The sequence below is a fragment of the Apteryx rowi genome, unplaced genomic scaffold, assembly GCF_003343035.1.
Source record: "Apteryx rowi isolate R43461 unplaced genomic scaffold, aptRow1 scaffold_132, whole genome shotgun sequence".
NCBI classification, from domain to species: Eukaryota; Metazoa; Chordata; class Aves; order Apterygiformes; family Apterygidae; genus Apteryx; species Apteryx rowi.
This window is the reverse complement of record NW_020447553.1, coordinates 1,008,936-1,032,932: the sequence shown is the minus strand read 5'-3', so window position 1 is coordinate 1,032,932 and position 23,997 is coordinate 1,008,936. Positions and strand designations below refer to the sequence as shown.

General features: G+C 51.6%; 1 protein-coding gene across 5 annotated transcripts in view; it reads left to right on the top strand.

Annotated features, from left to right (window-relative positions):
* Nucleotides 1-23,775, top strand: part of ANKS1A (ankyrin repeat and sterile alpha motif domain containing 1A) — a 94,498-nt gene extending 70,723 nt beyond the window's left edge. For 4 of the 5 annotated variants that reach the window (XM_026056668.1, XM_026056669.1, XM_026056671.1 and 1 more), the window contains 10 exons: nt 8,193-8,291; nt 9,151-9,303; nt 9,434-9,541; nt 12,821-12,985; nt 13,359-13,484; nt 13,917-13,988; nt 14,368-14,454; nt 14,773-14,910; nt 16,008-16,178; nt 17,433-23,775. In XM_026056668.1, coding sequence (XP_025912453.1) covers nt 8,193-8,291; nt 9,151-9,303; nt 9,434-9,541; nt 12,821-12,985; nt 13,359-13,484; nt 13,917-13,988; nt 14,368-14,454; nt 14,773-14,910; nt 16,008-16,178; nt 17,433-17,552 — 1,239 coding nt within the window. In that variant the 3' untranslated portion in view covers nt 17,553-23,775. The remainder of the gene's footprint in view (nt 1-8,192; nt 8,292-9,150; nt 9,304-9,433; nt 9,542-12,820; nt 12,986-13,358; nt 13,485-13,916; nt 13,989-14,367; nt 14,455-14,772; nt 14,911-16,007; nt 16,179-17,432) is intronic. The other variant, XM_026056667.1, reaches the window with a different exon arrangement.
* Nucleotides 23,776-23,997: the final 222 nt, after the last annotated feature.

Here is a 23,997-nt window from a genome sequence, read left to right as displayed (position 1 = left end):
CTCACCCTCTCTGTGGCCACTGGGTGACCTTCACTGCCRGCATTGCTGGCTTGGGACAATCCGACTGTGACACTGAACTTCTGCTTCTAATGTGGGCTTTAATTAGAAGAGCAGCCTCCTCAGCCAGGTGGGGGTTTAAAAAGGAAAAAATGGAGGGTGGTGCTTAAAATTCTCCTCCTCTGATTTGCAACCCGCTGGAATCCCTTCGTTAGAGGGGAAAGGTTTGTTTGTGCAGCGGGTAAACAGAGCYGAGCGAAGCTGCGAGCCGAGCATTACTGGCAGTGGATGTGCTGTCCTTGACTGAGCTTGGCAAGTAGGGTAAAATCCTCGGCAGAAGTGCGTGCCAAACGTGAACGGCACTAACGAACCAAGAAGACTCCACCACCCATGAGAAAGGCAGCCCTGCCTCCTCCCGTGGAGGGGTGCAGCCCTTGTGTGTGCATGGAGTTTCAGGAGGCCCCTTGCCCCCTCCTCAACCAGAGGAGCAGAATAAAGGGCCAGATCACAAAACCATGATTTCAGAAAAATGCACTATAAACAGGCTTAATTATTCTTGACCAGTAACAAACTGGGGGAGCTGTAAGAGTAGGAAAAATGTTATAAAAGTATGGACCAAAAGGGACCCTCTTGCTCCTGGGCCTCGGTCCCATTGTGTCTTCTGTGGTTGCAGGTACCTCTGCGGTAGATGCTCCCTTTGGAAGGTCCATGGGGAATCAGTGCTGCACCATGGGATGCATGGTGGGTCCCAGTGCCCTGCGGCAAGCAGGCATGACCTAGAGTGAAAGGCCAGGCACAACTCCACTCTGTTTTAGGGGGAAGAAAAGACATGTCCGGTGTAATAAGAAATTTCAGTAATTCAGGGTGGAATTTGGCCACAGAAATGGGGAAGGAAATGCCATTACCTGCACCCTCMTTACAGTATTTTATGTTCGATTAGGTCCCATAAGTTTGTCTGAAGTATTTCCAAGAGCTTTTCCCTTTCCTTAGAGGACTGCGTGTTTACTGTTGCTGGAGACAGCTTTTCAGGATAACATCTGAGAAGGTCAGACTTCACATGTTCTGGCCGTTGTATGATTATTCTGTAGCTGAACTTTTTATTTATTCCAAAGACATTTTGATTCACAAATGAGCAGGTGAAAGACAATATAAACCAGTCTTTTATGGTTTCTTTATTTTTTGAGGCCAGATTCCCATGGAGCATGCAGAAAGCAGCTAATGCTGATTCAATAAGACAGCATCAGAAGCGGAAGTCTGTTCTCCTCATGTAGTGCCGGAGGCTCCTCTGACTTCTTTTTATAATTGGAGAGAAGTGGCAAAAAGAAGAGGGCACTGAAAGAACGGGGTGTCCGCAAATAATTTAAGAGTTCTGACATTAATTTAACTAAATGTAATTTAGTGCCATGGTAGATTAGCTTGCAGTGTTCTTTGTTACAGAAGATCCTTCCTCTTTTCTCCTGTGTGTGTATATATATGTGTGTGTGAGCAGCTGAAAAAAATTTGGAAGTGAGGTGTTGGCTTGATGTCTGCACTATCTTCACTTTCACCTGGTATCTGCACTGCTTCTGGAGCCACCTCCTGGCATCCTCGGTCAACGAACTGGAGCTGCGTCTTGCAGAGTCGGCTTCCGAGCTCTCCGGCTTGGCTTGCAGACGCTGGTCCCCTGGGCGGCAGCCAGGCTTTTAGCATGCTTTGAGAGTCTGTGTGCCTCCGAACTTTTCTGTTTTCACATAAAACTCGTCGTTTTGTAGTAGGCATCTGGGGAAAAACTCGATTGACGTGTTCCAGCAGTATTTTGCGCACAGTAGTGATCTATGAAGAAGAGAGATCTCTCAGAGATGGCACAAATAAGATTTCACTGCTTCTGCACTTGGTGAGATGAAGAGAAAACTTGGCCTGATTACAGCCCCGTACAGACCCAGGTAAACCGCTGCGTGTGACTTGTACCTGGGCAGACTGCCTTGGTTTCACGCTGAAATGAGCTTCAGCTGTCCAGGGAGCAGGCCAGGCAGAAGGTCTCTCTCTAGTGGATGCTTCTGGCCTTGGTTTCCCAAGTCTGTGCTGCAAAGCTTTGGGCCTGCTGTGGCTTTCCGTGTCTGACATCGGAAATCGGTGCGTTCTCCGAGCCGCTGCGGACAGAAGCAAATACCGCTCGGGAGCGAGCGACAGCTAATACCTCGACATGTTGGCAATCTACTCTTTGACAATTTTTAATCAGATTTCAGAATCTCTCCAGCCTGATTCGTGCTGGCTGGCAGATTTACAACTTGAAGTGGCTTTCATTTATTTTTACGACATAGGTAGGGAGTTCATAAGCCACATTACATGGTATTGTCTACTGTTTATCATTGCTGCCAATGTGCTGGAAATGTATTTCCTCCCTGGAGTCGCTTGGCCCCCAGGCTGATTTTGATGCCTTGGATGAACACCCCATAAGAGCGTAATTGAACCCTTGTGCGAGGGCTTCTGCCAAGCGTCTGAGCGGGAATCGATTCATTCAATGAAACCATTTTTTGGGCAGCTCTCCAGTGGGTTTCAAATGCTACTTGGGTGGTTTGCAAGAACTGTGCTTTGTCTWTGATGGTATGATTTGGGGATTATCTCTGGAAGGGGATGGCGTGAGCAGATTCAGCCTGCGACTGKGTGAATTGACATCCGAGTCGCACAATAATTTGGGGTTTGAGAGAGGATTTCAGCCCCTCGCCCGCAGCTCGGACCAGGTAGACATGGCAGTGCTGCAGCAAAGCTACTTAAATGATGAAAATGAGTTTCATGGAGAGCAGCAAGTTTGTAGTGGATTTTGAGGAGCAAAGTGGGTGGACCAGACCTGGCAGTTTAGAGGATACTTACGTTTGATTCATTAGTAGCTCTGGGCCCAATAAACTTTGGGGGAAAAAAAAAAAAAGCCATTAAAGTAGCAGTTAATTTTTTTCTCTCTCGCAATAAAATTGCCTGACATTGACAACCGTGACCGATACCCTCCATTGCCATTGTCACGGTGCCAGCGCGCACGGGGGGAAGATTAAGCAAAAATGGAGTGGCTGTGCGCTAACGCGGGATTTATGGTGGGTTTTTGTGTATGAGCCCTTTCCGCAGTGAATGCTCTGCGAGGAGCCAGGGCTTCATCGCTGTGTCCTTAACTAAACAAATGCTCCTTTTCTCCCCCAGCCTCCTGAACTATCGCAAACTGCAGACACCATTAAGGGAAGGTGCAAAACCCATAGATCACRAGGCCAATTACAAATACATCCACTTGTGGCCAAGTGCTGCTGTTGCTCGCCTGGGCCCTGGAATTGCAGGTCCCAGTTTTGGGGTCGGCAGCGTGCTCCGAAATAAGYCACGGGAGCAGGTTTGCCGGAGAGGCTGTAGGTGTTCAGCTCTGCCTCCGTTCGAGGCCGTATTTTATTTGTGCAGCTTTAGKTCCCTTTTTTCTTGTAAAAGGGGGTGATGCTCGGCCTGCTGTCGCTGAGGGTCGTGGGTGAAAAGCCGCTAAGGGCGGATCCCTGAGTTATGTGAGCAGAATGCAAACTTATTTTTAGGACAAGCTGATAAATTAGTCCATTAACAAGGCATTAGCTGCTCTTATCCTCTTGAGCAAGATGTATTAGCAGAACTTTTCACTGCAAGCACGGGTCCATACAGCCCCATTGGCAGCAAGCACGCGTCACCGTTCCCATGTCCGGCGGCAGCGTTCGTGATATATTTTTTTTAAACCTGAAAAGAACTCAGTAAGTGGTGTTGAGGCTAAGGAAAGTGCAGCATCTCTGTTGTCGGGATTTGCTCCATGCTGTTCCTGTTCAAGCAGGGTCTGCGGTGAGGTGGATGTGTCTCCATCTCCAATGTGCTTTTCATTGCCAAAAGTAAATCAATAGCAGTGGCAGCAAAATTCTTGACAAGATGCAAATCGTCTTGAATGTACTGAGGAGTAGGAAAAAAAAAAAAAACGAGCTTTGTGCACATTAAGGAAAAAAAATGGATGCTTTGGCTCTTGCAGCTGAAGGCACTCTGCTGTAGTTGTTCGCAGAGGCCTTTGTAGTCTAGTGAAACTATGTTTGGGTTTTGCATCTGTTGCTTTTAATAGCAAACACATTCTGGTCCCAGTCTCCCCTGCAGTCCATGGCCTGTCTTTAATACATGGTTCAGTAACAGAAGCAGCACTTGTGTTAGCGCGAGGTTAACAAGACGGTCGGGATTCATTAAACTGCGTTGCTGGCTGGAGAGGACTAGGCGTCCTAGGCGAAACTTTCTTTGCCTTGGGCCCTTCCTTAGCTGGAAAGGGAGGATGGACTAAAGCCAGGCTCTGCGTAAGAAGCAGCATCTGAAAATTGGGTAGTTAAGTGCCTGCAGAGTGCCCTGCTGGAGCAGAAAYGCTGGCAGATTTCGGTAGCTCTGATTTTGGCAGGCTTTGCTTTGGGGTCACCTAACTAGCAGGAGGGGACGCTACCTGCRTACAATGCAACCTTTGATTGTGCTTTTTCTTTCTTTAATGAGAAACCTGGAGCCTGGCAGGCGGTTTAATTACAGTGCAATATGTGAAGCGTGACTAAAGCAGACCCTTTCCCTAAAAGCTCGGGTTTCCTGAGGCGGGTCAGCTACATCAGCGGCTTTTGGGGCTCCTGGCATAGTCCGGATGAGCACGCGGGTCTCCGACAAGTCTCTGCCCTTCTGGRTAATAGAGAGGGCAGAGACGGGGTGTTAAAGCCTGCGCTTCCTGATGGATTTCAAGCACCATCCCAGCTTTTCTGGCAATAGAAAATTTCCAAAGATTTTCTACCAAGAACAAAACTGATTTAATGTGTACGCATGGTGCTGTGTTAAAATTTGGATTGATGCAAGCAGCGACTGCCAGCCAGGCCAGGTGCAGTGCAGTAACAGTGAGAGCTCTTTCCTGTTGGAARCAAGGGGCAGTTTCCTCTTCCCCTTAGGCAGAAAACTGTGTGAWGTTGGGATGAGCAGGGCTTTTGGAGATGTCCCCCCCTGCCCTGGCTTGAGTGAAGGCGAGACCTCTCTGGCCTGCATGCAGCGCCGAGCAGCGTTGGCTCCGCTCGCCCCAGCAGCCTGGAGCAATGCAGAAGGTAAAAAGCACTTGTCACAACAAATAAAATCTGAAATGCATCTTCGGAGGAGGGTTTTTTGATCATAATTGGCCTTTCTGAGCCCGCTGCTGGAGGTGGTAGGCTCATAGAGGACCGGGCTAAGTGCAGTGCGAGTCCTTGGGAACTTTCCTCTCCCCGGCCTCCGGCCACGGCTCGAGCCGTCCTCACACAACCCCGAGCCTGGGGCTGAGCACCTGGGAGATGACATCTTCTCGTCTGGTTGCTGACCTCTGTCACTACCAAAGGGGAGGACCTTGGGCTGTAAAAAAAAATAAAAATAAAATAAAAATAAGTAGTAAATTCTGCATGAGATATTGCTAACGAAGAACACCAAACAACAGTTTCTCCGAAATTTTGCAGCCCTGCTTCGAGGCAGCCTCCTTTAGAAGAGCCCTTTGTAGCGAAGGGGCTTCGTCTCATCGTAGCGACGAATGCTTTTTGCCCTGTTTTTCCGGGAGCTGCTGGGTGCGGACGTGTCTCCCTTCRTCCCTTCCTCATTACGGCAGAGAAATGGCTTTGCCCGGCTCAGTGAGGAACCAAACGGGATTCAGCGGTTCAGTGCTGGTGTGAAGCCGGGGACTCTAGTGCCCGGGAGCCCCCCTTGCTTAGGGGTTTAGTGCAAAGTCTTTAGAGATGCCCTATGGGAAGGAATTGGCAGATGCAGGAGCCGCGTGGAGAGCAGGACACTGATAAAACCCGCAGCAAYGGCCATGCTGAACCAGAGAGGCTCTGGGGCAGGCGGCAGCAGCATCTCTGCCCCTTGGCTTTGCTCTGGAGAGCGTGTTAAATGCAAACAGGTTTCAAGTTTGAAAAGCAGCAGCTCAGCTGTTCGGTTGTCAAAAGTTAAAAGATCTCCAGTGTGTTTACATTTAATTATCTATTCTAGTGGCAGATTATTTTTTTGTGTGTGAGATGAAATCTGGCTGGGTTTAAGGGATGCTCCTTTAAGCAGAGGCTCATGCACAATAGACTGCGGTGATTTATTCTGAGCTGCTCTGCTTTGTCTGTCGTCATCAAGTACCCTGAGAATACGGRCTGGCACCGAGGGAATTTAATGTGACACATAAAAATAAGGAGTGTTAGAAAGCTGTGGGTTTTGCAGTATTTAACTAGCTTATATCCTTGTTACATGGCAAGCAATTTTCCTTGAATTTGAGATGTCAAAACTGGAARAATGTCTATTGCCTTGTCTTGGGCCTGGCGTAGGAAGTGTCGGTATGAARTAGGTGTTCCTGGAAGAGCGTGAGCTGCCAGCTCGGAGCTGCTTGTTTGGGAGAGGGGCTGAGCTAGCCAGGCAGTGCCRTGCTAATGTGGCTTAGCATCCGAAAATGGCTTGACGTTGGAAAATGAGCACAATTAAAAATGCAAATAGGAACTGCAAGCTTGTGTGATTTTTATGCATAAAAAATCACATGTAGCCATCATCCCGGTTCCTTTGGGTCTGAACATCCTTCCTTGCCATTGTGGTTGCTGCCGGAAAGGTTTGCTGTTCCAGGAACCGTGTCCTTGCTGACATCCGCCTGCTGCGACTGTGGCACCAAGCTCCTTACGGCTGAAATAAGAAATGTTCTTCTAGGATGGGCTGGTCAGAGGGGGCAGGATGGGCCGAGGTGTCAGAAACTCGGGTACCATGCTGTGACGTTGACCTGCTGGGTGAATTTGGGCAAGTTGGTCCTTTCCTGTGCTTCCCTTTCCGTCCCCTCTGCRGGATGGCAATGCTTTGCTCTCCAGCCTTATGGAGAAATCCCGTTGCTTGCTCTAGCCCTTTTCTGTCCATTTAAAAAGGCCCTTTAAAAGCCATCTCAGTCTAGGAGATGAATTCCTCACACATACGCTCCCTCCCACGGACCTTCCGGCAGCCCCTATAGTAGAGCTGTAGCATGCAAAGATGCTTGTGCCCGATAAGGCGCATGTTGGTGGCGTTAAAGCTACCTTAATCCATTGCCCTTTGCCTGAGCTGAGCACATAATTTCCCACTGTTAGACATGCACATTAAACATAGCTCTTTAGCTTAAAATTTGTGAGCCAGAAAGGGGAGGGATGTTTTTATGGGTGCGCATCCCTGCCTGCCCAGGGAGGCCGGGGAGCTGCCGATCCCTGTGCCGGGGCTGCCGGCAGCCACCGAGCAACTGCAGAGCCCTGTTTCCCCATCGCCCGCTGATTTAATTTACCGCTGTCATTTRCTAAATAATTATTTCTCCGCAGTCGGGCCTCTGAGGGCAGCTCTCCCAAAGACACTGCTTCGGGCACCTCTTATCTGCGGCGTTAACTCGCTGCTTCTCTGAGCGCTTATCTCGGCGGCCGCAGGGAAGAGCGTCCCTTTGGGGCGGAGAGCGGGACTTATCGGTGGGAGCGTTGCTGCCTCCGGCCCGGAACGACAGGGCTAATCCGCCTCCTGCCTTCGTGTTCAGCCGCTGCGCTTGCAGCGGGTAGCACTTAGCCAGATTTATGGGCTGAAGCACTGCGGAAAGCGAAGGGTGGGAAGGAGCTTAAACCACACGTGGACCTGGCGCTCCTCCGCCCCCCTTTCCCTGCCGGAGCGCTGGCCGTTCCAGCCCGCTGCTCCTGCAGGCTGCCTGCCCTTGCGGCCGCCTTGTGCCTAGCAGCCAGGTTTAATTAGGTTTCCCTTATAAAACCCCAAAGTGGGATGGCGAGGTGCCGTCAGCAGAGACCTTCAGCGGCGGCTCTCCCGGGAGCAGAGGGAGGCAGGGCTGGGGGCAGCCGGGGGGGGGGGGGTTATCCTGAGGACGGGTCGTTAAGCAGCGGTTAAAGCACCTGCATATAAAGCAGGAAGGTGGCTTGGATCGATGGCCTGGAATCCAGTGGCTGGAAGAAGATGGTGCAGAGCAAGGCAGGGAAGGTGGCACGGTGCCCCGTGGCGTGCCGTGGTCTCCCCGGTGCCTCCGCCGGCCCCGCTCCCCAAGGTCGGAGTGGGGGGCTGAGCCCCCCAAGTGCCACCCTCGGGAGCCCTCCGCGGCCGGCCCGGATGGGACACGCTTGCAGGCGAGGTCCGGAGGACGCTGTAACGCGCGCGGTCTCTCCTCCAGCAGCTGACGCGGCTTCTGTTGCCCTCTGCTCCCATGTGCTTCGCTCCCGCAGGGCTGCAACGTCATGGAGGACCAAGACCTGCGGGAGATCGGCATCAGCGACCCGCAGCACCGCCGGAAGCTCCTGCAGGCCGCTCGCTCCCTCCCGAAGGTCGGGACCGTCGGCAGGCGCGTGAGGCGTGGAGGGGGGCGGCAGCGGAGCGGGGAGGTGCGGGGGCAYGGCCCGGCGCGGCTATGAAAGCGGAGGAAGCGAAAGCTGGTCCCCGCGACTCCAGCCGTGTCCCTGTGACCCGGAGAGGGGAGCGATCGCAGGGGCGGAAGGAAGCGTTTGGGGACTAGCAGGGAGGAAGAGGAACACGCTGGTCTGCCAAGCTGTGCGGGCACGGGGTGACACGAGGAGGTGTCTCAGCGCTGGGGAGGGATTGGGTGTCCCTCCTGCCGGCCTTCGCCTGCAGCGCCGGTGTTTCACAGCCGCCCCGCGAGCCGCCTGTTCTGCAGCGTGTCCCAGGCTCTGGCTTCAGGGCTGGTGAGGCCCAGCAGGAAAAGCAGGTGAAAGGGGTGTTTTTGTAAGAGCTGAACAAAGCCTGGCGCAGAGAGCCAGGGAAACTGGTTTTAACCTTATATCAGTGGCTCACCTGCCCTAGCCAAGTTCCTGAGCGCTTTCCAGCACTGCAAGTTTGGAGAGGGTTCAGCCCTCCCTGGTCTGCTTGGAGGGCCCAGGAGGAAGGATTTTCGGAGCTCTTCTCGCTCATGCTGGGTAGACACCGCAGCTGGTGGTTCCTCTTGAAGGCAACACCTGCCTTGGCAGACAGAGACCCCCCCGGCGTGGAGCCGATAACGGGGTGGCAGGGCTGCGGGGGTTCGTTCCCCTTTATACAGCGGTTTCTGCATTAAAGCTGCTAAGGGAAACGATGGTGATCTTTAAGCTAGTTTTAACTGCAGCCACTGCATGCTTTGGGATCCCTGCCCCCTGGGGCTTTTAACCCCTTCCTGGGTTGTGCTTTCTGCAGTTGAAACCTCTGGGCTGCGATGGGAACAGCCAGCCTTCGGTCCCCGCGTGGCTCGACTCCTTGGGGCTGCAGGATTACATTCAGTCCTTCCTCTCGAGCGGCTACAGCTCTATTGACACTGTGAAAAACCTCTGGGAGCTTGAAATAGTGAATGTGAGTATTGCCTTTCTCCTGCCGTGGCAAACGAGGTCCCGCTGTGCCTTGCGGGGAGTCGTGTTAAATTTGCAGAGCGCTGCTGACCCCCCCTGGCGCTCCCTGAACGAACCGCTCCCTCTCCCTGCAGGTGCTGAAAGTGAATCTGCTTGGCCATCGGAAGAGGATCATTGCCTCCCTGGCGGACAGGCCGTACGAAGAGCCACCGGCCAAGCCGCCGCGGTTCTCGCAGCTGAGAGTGAGTCACTGTTTGTGTTTCCTGGCTGGGAGCTGCCTGATTGATATGTCTGCGCGGAGCACGCTCAGCGGTGGCCAGGACGCTTTCTTCTGCCCTGGCCCTCCTTCACTTCTCTCCCTTTCTTTCCAGAAACTGAACCCAAGTCTGTCAGGAATAATCATCTCCTTTCTGATTAGCAGCTAACACCCCTGGGGGCTCTCAGAGACCTGTAGATTGTGTTTATCGAGAGCTGGATGGGTATCCAGGCTCAGAGTAGGGAGCACGTTCAGCCTTACTCTGCTGCTTTCATGCGCAGGAAATTCTGCCTAGCAGAATCAATAAAGAAAGGGAAAAAAACCCACAACGTCAATATTTAAGTTAAAACTCCTTTGAAGGTAAGTATCGAGAGTAATAAAGGTAGAGAGCGGTCTTTGAAAATTGCATTGCCTTTTTTAAAAAAGGTTAAAACCTAAATGATTTGTTTCTCATAAAAACAAATCGATTTGACCTGGAGGCTCAAGTTACTCCTGGCTCTCAGATATTTGGTGGCTTGGGAACAAAGTTTTTGAAGTGTTGAGACAACTGCACATCTGGCTGTGTGGAGGTGGAAGCATTTTGTGTTAAACAGTTCCCGCCGATGCACCTTGGCTGCTGCTGGGGTTGATGCAAAGCCGAATGCTCCCACTCTGAACGTGGCCAAGCAGAACTTGGGAAACGTAACGGCCAGCCCGGCCCTGGCTTGGCCAAAGCGCTGACCTTTACTCTGATTCCTCCTCATCTCTGGTTGGGTTTTCRAAACAAGCACCCACATCAGAAAAGCCTCATGGTTACAGGAAAAGCCTCTTCATTTCAAAACAGTGTCTGAACAGAGCACTTGGACAGAGTAAGAACAAATTTCAGGTTTCACGTCATGATGTACAAATTCTGCTCCAGCCTGGGCCACACAACTGCAAACGCTGCCGTTTGTTTGGACAGACGTGCTCTAGCTGAAGTGATGGATGAGTTCACCAGCTTCTCGCTTTCTCCTCTGTGGGTGAAATTCCATCGTTGCCTTCACCGTGCTGAACAGAAAGCCGAAGCGTGCAGACACATCCAGGGTGCGCTGGGAGAAACCTTAATGTGGCCAATTGCATCACTTCAGCTTTTCCTCTTTACAGACTCTGGTGACCCAAGCAGCAAATATTGCACATGGATGTGTCCTGCTCTTGAAACAAACAGGAGAAGATGGTATTCAGTCCTTGCAGGCCAGATCCGGTGTGCTCACACCAGGGGTAATGGCACACAGTTCCTTCGGGCCAGGTGCCTCTGTGCAAGTCGGGCTCCTGCACTGAGCGGGTAGTGGGGCACGACTCCCACCCTGCGCCGCAGGGAAAATGGAGCTGATTCTCTTCCCCCTTGCTTCCTGGCCAGATGTAACACAATTTTCCTACAAGCTGGAGTGTGACATTGCTCAGCTGGTGAGATCGGATGCAGCTGGGGCCTGATGTCTTGATTGCGCTGTTTGGGAGTCTGAAGTCTGGCTCCTTGGGCTGGCTCGGGTTTTCCAGAGCTGTTGCTCTTGGTGCCAAAGAGTACTTGATGTGATTTGTGGATGTTGATTTTTATTGCAGGAGTAGGAACCTTTGGATGTCAGGCCCTTCGTTATCGGGCTTGGCTGGGAGGGGAGCTGTCACATTTGCCCCTCTTCCTAAAAACCTGCATTTGAGAGCTGAGTTTAGGAAAACTTGTTGAGTTTGCAGCCCACCTGTGAGCTTGATAACAGGGCAGCATGCCATGGAGGGGGAAGGTGTCGTGCTGCTTCCTCGGTGGTGTTTGCAGATCAGCTTCCTGGAGCAGGAATTGGGAATGATTGGAGTTTCCCTGTCCCAAACATGTGGTCCTTGCTCTGCTGCCGCCCTCTTCCCTTTTGCCTTGGATCCCAAGGGCTTTTAAAACAAAACAGCCTGAGCTGGTGCTGGTTGGGTTGCTGTCCTGCTTGCTTGCACAGAATTTTCTAGGAACCAGGGTCCCACAGGTGCAAAGCGACGGGGTTTGTGCTGGCGCTATACCCGGAGCGCGGGCTCGGGAGCCCGGAGGGAGCCGCGTCCAAACCCCGCACCTTCTCCCCGCCACTCCACCACTGCCTGTTCAGGCAACAAGAGCCCAGATGGGAAGCAGCCAGCTGAGATCTGAGCTCTGAAACATCCTCTTGAGACTGCTGAGACTAACGGCGGGGCTGGGGGTAGGGGCGAAGTCCTTTGGTGCAGCATCAACTGATTGATATGCTGGGTAGGGAGGCGGTAGAAGAGAATGGGCCATTTGCAGCACTTCCTGGCGCTACAGCTGGCGCCTTCCAGCGCCTGGCTCCAGCGTGGGGAGCGGAAGGACGTCAATGGCAAATTAAGCAAGGCCGTTGAATAGAACTAATGCGTCTTGCAGCTGTGAGCTCCCGGCATTGTCTGCCGCGCCGCTTGGCACGTACCGGCAGCGCATCTTTCCCGCGGTAATAGCCAGGCTGTCGGGCATCTGGGCTGATCTCTAGCTGCGCTTCCAGGGCGCTCTCCCGGGGTGGCTAATCGTCAGCTCTGGAGGGGGGCAGCTTTCAGCGCCTCGCTTGGCGCTTTAGCAGAGCCTTTTCCTCCGAACGTCCTGCCCGCGGCTCTCCTGCCCTCCTGGGACAAGCTCGCGGGAGGTGGAGGTGGGCTCGGCTGCTGCGATAGAAAGGGCTGCGTACCTGCCTGAAACAGTCCTGGAGCAACGGGGGGCATCGCGTGGGAAATAAGGGACTCCAGACGCCTGTGGAGCGCTGGTGCCCTTCGTGTAGGCGCTGTAAGGGGGAGCAGGTTGTCCCGTCCTGAGAGTCCTCAGGAGAGATGATTGCCTTGAGCTCAACTGGACACCAGGGCACGGGTTTGAGCTTGGGGTCGGTTCATCCTCTTCCTTGCACTCTGGGCAGCTGCCAGGCAGCAGCTGCTGTTTGAGCATGAGCTCGATGGCAGTGGGATGTGCCCAGCCCAGGCCATCGAGTTAATGAGCTGTGTCGGTGCTCAGTCCTGAAGCCCGCAGCACTTCGCCTGGGGCAGGACCAACACAGCCTGAAGGAAGCGTCAGCAGCCGAAGCCCGGCGTGCCGGCTGGCTGCGCCTACCTGCGCTCCCGCTCCGCAGTGCAAGCGCCTGGAGGGCAGCAGTTGTCCCCCAGGGGGGCATCCAGCTCTTGGTGCTGGCACAGCCAGCACGAGGAAGAGTGTGGTGAGAGGAAACAGCAGGCAGGGCCATGGCACGTGCTGACCAGGGCGGTTCTTGGTGTCTGCCTGTTCCAGTGCCAGGATCTGATGTCCCAGACGTCGTCGCCCCTGAGCCAGAACGACTCCTGCACGGGCAGATCCGCTGATCTCCTGCTGCCCTCTGGGGACACTGGGAAGAGGCAACATGACCGTGGCACCGACGTTGCTCCGTACCCCAGRGCCGAGCGCTACAAACCACAGGTCAGTGGATGCTTAAAATGTTGCGTCCTGTGGGCATCCCTGCACAGATCGCTGCAGGATCCCCTTCTCTGGAGGCGGCAAGGAGTCTGGTTGATGCGTGGGGGGCCGAGGAGCCTGTTGAGCCCTGTTCCCTGTGCTGTCATTGGCTTGAACATTAGAGCCAGCAGCTCATTTATGCCTCAATGAAAATGGGTGGTTCACATCTCCATGACCACTGGCACCTTCACCCTTGGTGTGCTGCCTCCTCTAAGCCCCTGTGAGATTTGGCCATTGCAAACGTGAATTGCGTTGACCCAAAGAGCTCTCCTGGGCTCCGTGTTTCACCCTGGGCTGGACCTGCTGTGGCTTCACATCCATGTTTCTTCCCTCCCAGGAGGACCGCCGTGAGTCAAAGCTGACCTTGCGCCCCCCCAGCCTGGCTGCCCCCTATGCCCCAGTCCAAAGCTGGCAGCACCAGCCGGAGAAGCTCATCTTCGAGTCCTGCGGGTACGAGGCCAATGTAAGTGGCTTTTGGCTTGTGGGGGTGAGGAGGGCGAGAAGCCTTTGGAGTTGAGCTGTCGCATGTGGAGGCATCGCGCTTCTTCCCCCCTGTCCTGGGTAACCTGCCCCTCTCCAGCCGTGGCTGCTGACCCCTCCATCCAGTGCACGATCTCCCTCCTGGGACTGGGAGTGCTCCAGGTTCAGGCCCTGGTGGGATGTCACTTCCCTCCTTAGGGCCATTTGGGATGGGAATGTGGGGGCCCCAGTGGGCACTGCTGGAGGTGAAGGGGAAGAACAAGAGTCCTGGGTGCTCCATGTCCTGCTCCCCCCAGCACCAGGGTAGCAGCAACCTTGACTTTATCTATGCGTTGCTTTGGGTTTGGAAAGATTTCCTGCCTGAAGCCTTCCGAATGCCTGGAAGCGTGTTAACATCTCCCCCTCTTCCAAACAGTACTTGGGCTCCATGTTGATCAAAGATCTCCGAGGGACAGAGTCTACTCAGGACGCCTGTGCCAAGATGAGGGTACGGAGGCCACAGGGATGGGGGGATTCACTCACAGCCTGCAGTGGGTGATGCAGAGGGGGGGATCTTGGTGTAGCTACAGTTTCCCAAACCCTGCAGGCTCCCTGTGTGCAGAGCAGTGGGTCTAGGCCATGTAACGCTGGTGAACTGTCCCGTCCCCAGTGCTTTTCCTGGTAGTTTAAAGCTCTCTCCTAACTGTGGTGGGAAGGTGGGCGTTTCCACTGAGAAAAGAGGTGCTGTGCTCACTTCAGATCCCCGTTGCCTTCCTTCGCAGGGCAGTGGCTCCAGGTCTCTGCTGGCCCCAAGGGGGGCCTGGGGGCTGCGGTGAGGGAGGCAGCATTTATTCACACTGCTCACTTGAACATTTTTGTTTCCAAAGAAATCCACAGAGCATATGAAGAAGATCCCAACCATAATACTGTCCATCACGTACAAGGGGGTGAAGTTCATTGATGCCTCTAACAAGGTGAGCTTAAAATGCCTCCAAGTCCTGCCCTAACGGCTGCAGGACACATCTGGTCCTGAGGAGCTGCTAAGGCCATGGGAGAGCACCAGGGTGGGATGATTGCCAGCATGTCGAAGGCTGGGCAAGCTGGCTCCTTGTGGGCTGTGTTGCCGTTCATTCCTGCCATGGGAGAGGGCTGGGACTCATCTGGCTGGGAGATCTCCCTGGCAGTACCTGTTTTCCTCCCTGTCCCCCATACACAGTAGCTGCAGCTCCCATTTGCTGGGTGTAGTTAGCATCCCCCCAAGGGTGATGGGTGCTTGTGGTTGACCCTGGCAGAACGTCATCGCTGAGCACGAGATCCGGAACATCTCCTGCGCCGCTCAGGACCCCGAGGATCTCTGCACGTTCGCCTACATCACCAAGGACCTGCAGACCAGCCACCACTACTGCCACGTCTTCAGCACCGTGGATGTGGTGAGTGGGTTAGAGCATCTCTGCTCCCAGCACGCCACAGTACAAGGCTGCTTGTCCTGCTCAGTTCAGCACGTGCTGTTAGTTGTCTGGTCTGGCTTGGCATATAAATCGTGGAGGTGTTTCCCAGAAGCACATGAATAGCAAAGAGCATGTTAGCAGGATGGGTACTTCCACCTGTTCTCCAGGGTTTGTAGCTTGAACGTCTCCCTTCAGGCCGTCCCCGCAGTGCGCTGCAGGAGGAGTGGTGGCAGTGTGAGTTGCTGTGGTGCAATTTGCTTTGCACAGAGCCCCGCGTGAGTGTGAAAGCTCTAGCCCACGAGTTGAAAAATGCCTGTTTAAGTGTGAATTTGGTATGTGCAATCAGACACTGGTGATGGCTAGTAACTCCAGATTATCTTGGCATGTCTCTGCACCCGTTTTATTGCTCAGCTTTAGTGGTGAGTCATAAAAACATACATGGTCTGTTCTAGGGCTCTTTCACCTATTTTTGCCCTAAAATATTCCTCTCAAAGTCCTGGCTTAAAATGCTTTTCATTTTGCAGCTCTGTCGACAAAGAGAATATTTGTCTGCCTTCATTAGTGCAGCTTCCAGTACTGAACAAAGCAGGGCAGGAGTTTTTCCCTCTTGGGGAATAAGCCGTGAACAAAACCCTAATACGCTCTCAATTATGTGCAGCATAATGGGCTGATTTAACAGCCTTTTAATTCAGCGACTGTGTGGAAGCATAACTTGCTTTTATTCTTGGGCTGCGCAAAGCGTTTGGGCTTTTTCTCTTTACCGTGCAAAACGCTGCTAAACTGCAATGCTTAAGGGGATGTAACGATCTCGCAGGTGGTCCTGCCAGCCGGCGCTGTGCGTGTGCAGGAGGTGGCTCGGTGCCAGCATTACCGCGAGGCCGGAGCTCAGCGCTGCCCCGCGCGCACAGGACGGCTTCGCCAGTGATACAGCAGGATGCGACCTGCTAGCGGGGAGACGACGGGCCCTGCCGAGGGCTCCAAAGCAAGCCCGGCCCTCGGCCGCCGAGCGCGTGGAGTCTGCGCTGGGTGAGGGAGCTAACGCGCAGCTAACGGCTCTGTTTTTTGTGCTTTCTCTGAAGAACCTGACATACGAGATCATCCTCACGTTGGGGCAGGCGTTCGAAGTCGCCTACCAGCTGGCCCTCCAAGCCCAGAGAGCGAGGCCTCTGGGTGCTGCAGCGGGAGAAATGATCGAAACGAAATCTTCCAAACCGGTGCCTAAACCGCGAGCCGGCATGAGGAAATCCGCAGTACGTATGCACGAGCCGGCAGGCTGCTGGGTGCGATCTGCGTGATCTGGGCAGGGATTTCTCTCCGCTTCCCTGGCACAACGTGCTTAAACTTCCCCCTTCGCAGTGGGGACGGCCCGCATGCAGACACGGTGGTCGTAGCTTCGGGCGCCGCTGATGTTGCAGCGTCTGTGGCTCTGCTGGCAGCTCTGCTGTGGCCTTAGGGATCCGTGAAGGATCAGGGCAAGTGGAGGTGGCAACAGCCCGGACGGGGTGGGGGGTTAAACGCCCTGCTGGATCCAGCGCGGCTTCCATGCTCGAAACTCTGCAGCGCCGCAGTGAGATCAGTAGGTGACTGGCAGTTTGCAGTGCGGGACTATCCCTGTGGCCCAGGCTGGAGCTGCTGAGGAGCAGGGATTGCTGCGTGAGCCGTTGCCTTCCTTTAATGTCTCCTTTTGTCTGTGTTCTGCTTGCTCCCCCCGCTCAGGTGCCGCTCCCTCCCGACACTCGCTGTTGTTACTGTCACACCTGTACTACACACCGCCCCTCCTACCTGCCGCTGCAGTCTGTTAGCCCAGGAGCTAAGGTCTTTACCCTTCTTCCTGTCGTCTCGCCTTGTGAACCCAGCCGGGCTGCCTCCCCGCTTCCCGCGCCTCCTGCTGTGGTCCCCTGTCCTGCCTCGCTGCTGTGTGTCCCCTCCCCGCTCGTTCCAGGGCTCGGGCGAACCCCAGGGACTCCTATCTGCCCCCGCTAACGCAGAGTGGCAGCGCTCGGCTAGCTGCRGTGCTCTTGCTGGCGTCGTTAACCTCCCTGTAGGATCCTGATTTAGGAGGACAAGAGGAAAGAGCCTTGCTTGGTCAGGAGCGTAAATCACGTGGGAGCTCACCTGCCAGGAGCTGTCTTCCTCTTTCTCCCTCTGCCTTTTTTCATAGTGTCATATTTATAGTGCTGAATTTTTCATGCTTGTTTGTGAAATGAAGTGAAGCTGTCGCTGGTGGTGGTAGGGACTCGCAGGCCGTAGCTGAGGAAGCCATCTCAGGGCGCTGGGTTGAGGCTTACATGGCTAGAAATGTTTGAGCTGTGCAGGACTCAAATGCCTCCCCAGCGAGAGCTGCTTCGCCCCCAACATGCACCTTTTGGGGATGGGCGTTAGGCAGACGAGCAGCCTCTGCACGCACCACGCTGAGTGCTTTGAATGCCTGCTCTTTGTGCCCCCGCCTCGGGCTCCTGGAAGCGCAGATGGTCTAACATGCATTTTCCCTCCTTGTTTTCTAGCTGGAGCCCTCTGAGGTGGACCAAGACTCCCAGTCTCATGCCAGTGTCTCCTGGGTTGTGGACCCCAAACAGGACTCGAAGCGGACCCTCAGCACTAAGTATGAGACCACTATCTTCTAAAGCAAACAAACCCCGTGTCCACCTAGTCTAACCGTGCCTTTGCGATCTGATCTGTCTGCTGTTCTAAACTCCCTCTTCCTCCAGCTGCTCGCACTGAGCCCCGCGTAGGCACTACGTCAAAGGCAGCAGCACTTAGGAGACTGTAGACTTAAATGGCTTTTGTACCTGATCACTACTGAACACTGTGAATTCTCCTTACTCGGAAACAAGGGTAACACGCTGTAGGATATCTGTGAGGTGGGAGGTGCAGAGGGATGCAGGCTGTGGGAATCTGAGATGTGGATCCAGGAAGCCGCCTGCCATTTTCACGTCTTTCCCCTCGCTCCGGCACTGTGAATCTCTGGGGCAACGTGACACTCCCCAGGCCTTTTTTCTATTTCACATTCTTATCCTTGGACTGATGGAGACCTCTTGTCTCTGCGGTGCACGCACTCCCTCCTCCTAGATTCTCTACTTCCCGACTGAGCCACGGCTGCGTACTGTTCCAGTGAACTCACCCCTCTTTTTACCTGTCATTTGAATCGACACTAACCACTGTGATACTGCCTGCAAATAACACGTTCACTAGATTTCCTGATGGGGACCCTGCCCACAATCGCTCTCCTTGAAGCCTGGAGCGGAAAACCTGGCTGCGCGCTCTGCTGGGAGCGCTGGTTTGGGCCGGGTGCGATCGTTCCYGCTGCGAGCTCTGACCCTTCTCGGAGATCAGGGGTGGTGGCTTCCGGGCAGTGCCCTGCAGAGGCTTTTCGGCTGCATGCATTTCAGTCCCTTGTAGGATTTCCCCTGTAGGCTTTCTGTTTACACTCACCGAACTCCTTGTGAGCGATGGGCACAGTTCTCATTTTCCAGACTGTAAAGGGGTTAAGCTTTTAAAGGCACATGTTGTTAGCACCGTGTTGGGAAGGAAAGGTGCTTGAGGAAGGCTGGATACTGTGCTGTTAGATGTCTGATAAAGCAGGCAGAGCTTTGCTGTGTTCAGCAGGTTTACTGCGGTTTTACTTTTTTGCCGAAGGGAGAAATGCGATTGAAATCAGTCTGCTGCTGATCCCAAGGCTTATTTTCAGTCTACAAAACACTGCACGATGAGGGCTATAGGGATCTTGAAACATCTGTCACCTTCCATCCTCGAGTGTGAGGATTTCACTTGGAGATGGCCCTGTATCAGTGGGCATCTCTGCCTTTGCTTTTTCAAGCTGCTGCTTAAGTGCATGCTGTTTCCCTCTGGGAGCACGTCCCCATTTCTGTGTATTTCAGCAGAAGCTGCCTTTAATTGCTGAATACGACTGTGGATCCTTTGCATTTTCAACTGCAGGGCACCTGCTGCACGGGTCAGAGCAGAGCTGGGAAGGGTCCGAGTATGCTGTAGGGCCGTTCAGAGCAGCCCCCCGTGAATTCCCAAGCAAGCTGTGCATTAGACTAACCCCTCTTCCTTCACTTGCATTTGCAAAGCTCAATGAGATGAAGCTGAGGAGGAGGAGAACGATCCGATGGTTAACTCACTGATTTGCAGCGAGTCTAAGTAACTTGGCCTCTCTTTACCTCAGTTTCCCCATTTATAGGATGGGGACAAAACGTACCTACCTCACAGGGGGGATGTGAGGCTTACTCAGTGTGCAGAGCTATTTTAAGATCCTCTAGTGAAAGGCTTCCACACAGTGACAGCAAACCCATTGCACTCAGCTTTGCTCTCCTGATGCATGAAATACCTAACTTGCAAAGACAGTTCTGTAGCAAACCTGCATCTTGGACGCTGACCAACTTCTTGTGGGCAGCAGCTGTCGCACCTTTCCCAGGGACACAGCTGAGCAGATGGGGCAGCGGGAGGAGGGCTCTAGCTGTGCAGTATTTGGACTGCACAAAGCTTGCTAGCGTGCAACCTTAATGTGAGTGTCTGAACTCCCCCCGGGTCTGGCATCACTGGCAAGATCCCCTCACAGTCCAGTTTTGGAGAGCCAGTGGTGAGAGTGGGCCTATATTAGGACGGGAACTATGAAGAAAGCTGGACAGCAACTACCCACACCTTCTCATCTCCATGTGACAAGTCTATGTGGACATCTTAAACAAACATGGGGAGGAGGGCATGCACGTATCTCCAGTAATTCTCCACGTTTCCAAATGAGCTTTTAGAATTTACCTCAAATCTCCCTTCCTGACAACCATGTCGTGTGTATCAGCAGTGAGTAGTCAGAACAGCAAACCTGGCTTATTTACAGCTGTTACTTAGGGGCTTATCGTACAACTTGCAGAGCTGTGGAACGAGCTTGCGTCCGAGTTCTGCTGGGGCTGTAGGTCTGTAGTCTCTCAGCTTCTGTTTCCCCAGACTTGTGGTGGAATCTGATGTTTCAAAATCTTTATTTAGCTCTTTCTCAGGAATGAGTTTGGTCTCCCCAGTCTGTTGTGGCTTAATGACACTGAGTGGCAAACTGACTTCAAGCGAAGAGCCAGGCTAGTAAGAATCCAAGTGAAAGGACTCAAAGGACTGTCTTAAAGCACAAAGAGGAAAACTCTGCCTGGTACATATATTTCACATGCAATGGAGCCCCTTAACATAGAGCCATGGTTCCTCTGCCTGAAGACCTCCGAAGCAGAGCGGTGGCACTGCAGTTGCCCAAGGTGCTGCAGTGCCATCTTACGGCTGGAGTGTCACAGGCTGCAGAATACTGCAGTGTTTGAGGTGCTCCGAGAGATGGGGTTCGAGTTCGATATATTGGCTTAGCATCTTTCTAAGCTGTAAAAGTGTTCTGAGGGGGTTTTATGCCCTTCAAAGGGAACCTGAATTAGTAATAGCGATGGTAGTGTAGTTTCTACTTGTAAGCATTTACCCTGCAGTTGCCCACGCATATACCTGCTTTTAGAGGGTCTGAGCTCTTGCAACTCCTCCTGCTTTCAGCTGGGAACAGCAGGTTCCTCAGCACCTCTTAAAACCAGGTGCCAAATGCATGTGCCTTTCAAAGGGTGACTGTCCAAGTACAGCTGGGATCACAGGCACATCTGCCTCAACTACAAAGCTTCCGCTGCATCCATAGCGCTCACGGCTTTGTCTCATCCCCTGGCTATATGCCTCGTCTTTCCCAGCACTTGTTTTTGTATGACTTGTAAATCATTCATTCCATTATCTTCCTTTCTGTTTGCCTCTGAAAAGCTGATCTCCAGGCAGCTGTCTCCTACCACGGAAATGTAGTAACGGGGCAGAGACCTAAGAAGCAGTGGCCTGCTGACACGAAGATCATCTCCATCTGGCACTGGTGTCTGCCTCTGAGTGTGTGCATGGCTGCTCAGTGAGGGCTTCCAAAGCAGAGGGGGGAAGGGATCCCAGCAACCAGCTGAGAAAAGCAGCTCTCCATTTCTAGCAAAGGAAAGTTGAGTCTTCTGAGGCCGAGAGCTATTGTCACGTTTTCTAGTTTGAGACAAACTTCTTTCAAAACAGTTCTTTTTACATGCAAAATGATACAGAGCAAAACAAAGTTCACAGTTAAAATGTAGCATTGCAGATTTTTGGTGAGGGAAAATCCTTATTTACTGAGAATCCACATAGTGCTGTCTGTCCGACAAGGAGTACAATAGGAAGTCTTAGCAGTGGGAGTGATGTGTGCATCTCTAATGGTACTTAAACTTGCTTCATTTCTGGGTGAACAATAGAGAATGCCAAATTCTTGGAAATAACTTCCTCCAGTGTGAGACGCCTTGCAAGGTAGGTCTGCATCCTTTGTTTTCAAAGCCACTCCAAGCTTTTATAGCATATGGAAATAACTTAGGGAAAACAGCCTGCAAAGGATCTTTCACCCCAGAGCGGTTATGGCCAAGTATTACCGATGGTACAAAGCTTGCTTTCCCTACAGAGAACTGTTGCATTGCAATACTTGATGTTTCTATGGCAAGGACACAACTTTCTTCCCATTTATGCACTGAATATCTGGAGAGGACTCCATTCTCCAGCCTCTTGTGCACCTGTCATGTTTTAAATGCAGTTATGCCCTGAAGAGTTGGGGGGTTTTATGTTTATTCATTTGTGATTTAGCACTTTTTTGATACTAGCTCATTATTTAATTAGTGCAACAGTTTCAGAAGATGAACAAATAAGGATAAATAAATTCTGGGCTTTACACTGAAACAGTCCATACCTGAGGATAAATCAAATCAACTGAAGGATGGCTTGGCCCCAGTCAAAGTCCTGTATCCCCAAATGCCACCATCTTGAAGGTGCTGTGTACTTAGTTTCTTTTGAATTACCAGAGTATTTAACAGTAGTTTTGGCTGTGACTGAACTGATGCGTTTCCACAGTACTGTTTCCCTTGAGGGACAGATGATAAAATGGTTATGATTTTTAATTCTTGAGATGCAAAAATGTAGCGCAGCACACTTGTTATAATCTCGACAGGCATCGTAATGGTTGGGGATGTGGTACCCTGCTGCTTTATTAGAATGATATGCCCTAATAATTTCTGTTTAACTCCATTTGCTGCTGTATTTCAGGATTTCATTTAGTCTCTCTAGCCTGTAAGACTGAGAGAGCAGTGAACCATAATCCCAAGGGCATAGACCTGTAAATGATTAAGAGGGGGAAGTGGAGATTTTTTTTTTTTTTTGAATTTAGGAAACCTAACATTCCTTGTTATGCATATGTTGCAATTCATACTGGTGTAACTGTAAATATTTGGTGTGTTGGCAACAAGTCTTTTTGGAGAGATTGCAAATTGAACCTCTGCTTGGGAGGAGGGACACCTTTCTTTTTTGATGCATGAGCTTTTGAAGGTTGGCTTGGAGGTGAAGTGGTGATGAAGACTCCAATCTTCAAGGGACTGGCCTTAACGTGACCCTGGTGGTCCTTTCCAGTCCTGCGTATAAATCTTATGGTTGTCTTCAGTGATCCAACAGTTCTTTAGCCAGATACTCTCTTTCTCACTTCATAGACAAAGCAATTATTTTGGCAATGCATCTCCCCTTTTATTTTGGCGGGTTTTTTTCAAGGTACTTGTGTGCTGGAGACTGATCCTGGACCATGCCTGTTACTGACTTCTAGTAATTTGATAACCTGTTCATTACACAGTATTCTGGCTCTTCCTCCTTACAGGGTTTTATGGTATCTGGAGGAAAGTGCCCTAAATTTCTGGTGCTGAATATGACTTTGAATCAAAATGCATCTGCTTTACTACCTGCTTGTGAAAAGGTGGTACTATCCTGGGTTTTGTTCCCCTTTTCAAAAACAGATTGTATGTTAGAGCCTTCCATTTGTACGTGGCATGAGTCCAGGCCGGGAACTCAAGAACTAAGATGCAYAGTTGCTTGTCTTTTTTAAATATAGGAGGGGATGGGGTTTTTTTTTCCAAATGAAAGCTGCTTTATACTTTTTAATTTTGTATTTACAAAAAATGCTTATCTTAGCTGTTCAGCTCTCTTTGAACTTGCTTTGAGCTTTTTTCTTTTTAGAAGAAAAATTGATGCAACTTGTGGGGTATGTGCCTGTCCCCCTTCTAGGGAGAAAGATATGGCACCTTCCGGGATGTACCTCTAATGAAAAGTTTATACCTTCATAAGGCTGCTGTGAGACACAGACCAGATGCCAAATAGTACCTCCAGTTCTGTGTGTAGCTGAAGTGGATTCAATTGCTTTAATGCTCCTTCCATCCCACTTCAGAAATTTCTAGCAGCAGAATTTTCCCTGGCTTTCTTGTGCTCGCATCATTTCCATGCAATCAGATCTTTATTTTAGAGCAAGCACAGTGTTTGCAAAGCTGTATTGTTGCAAAAAAATCTCCCTTTTAGATCTCATATTGGCATTATTTACTGCATTTTTCAAAAGGAAGTAAATGTGCTGCTCTTCAGAAAGTAGATCTAGCGTGAACATTTTTCTTACCCTTGGAAGAAAAACCTGAGATTCCCTAACAGGGCAGAGAACAGTCAAGTTCAGTTTGCAATGTAGACATTTTTGCTAATTGTGATGTATGGCAGTGGGACTGATTTGTAATACAAATGTTATTTAATCTGTCTGTATTTTGATACTTGAATTTTCTTTTATTTCCTGTATATACAATTGTTAATCTGTTCAAATTTGTCTGAATTTTAAACATCTTGTGGTACCAAACATAACCAATCTGTGCAACAACATAGACTGACCTCACTACAACAAGGCGAGATTGTAAATATTCCTGGGCTTCCAGCAGTCGTTTTGTTGTTTCCATAATTGTACAACTTAGACCGAATTAATAAACAAACTTAGACACATGCTTGCTCCGTTGTCACTGCGACCCAAGTGTTATACCAAAGTCTTCTCTTCATCTGCTTTAAAGCAATGCTGTTCTCGTGCTCGTTTAGCAGATGTGACCTGCGCAACAGAAGCAGGTAAGAGAGGGTGGGGGATAGCAGCTTACTGATGCCTAATTAGTTCAGTCTAGCACTGTCCCCACATTCGCCTGACTTGTCAATCTGAGGAACAAGAAAACATCA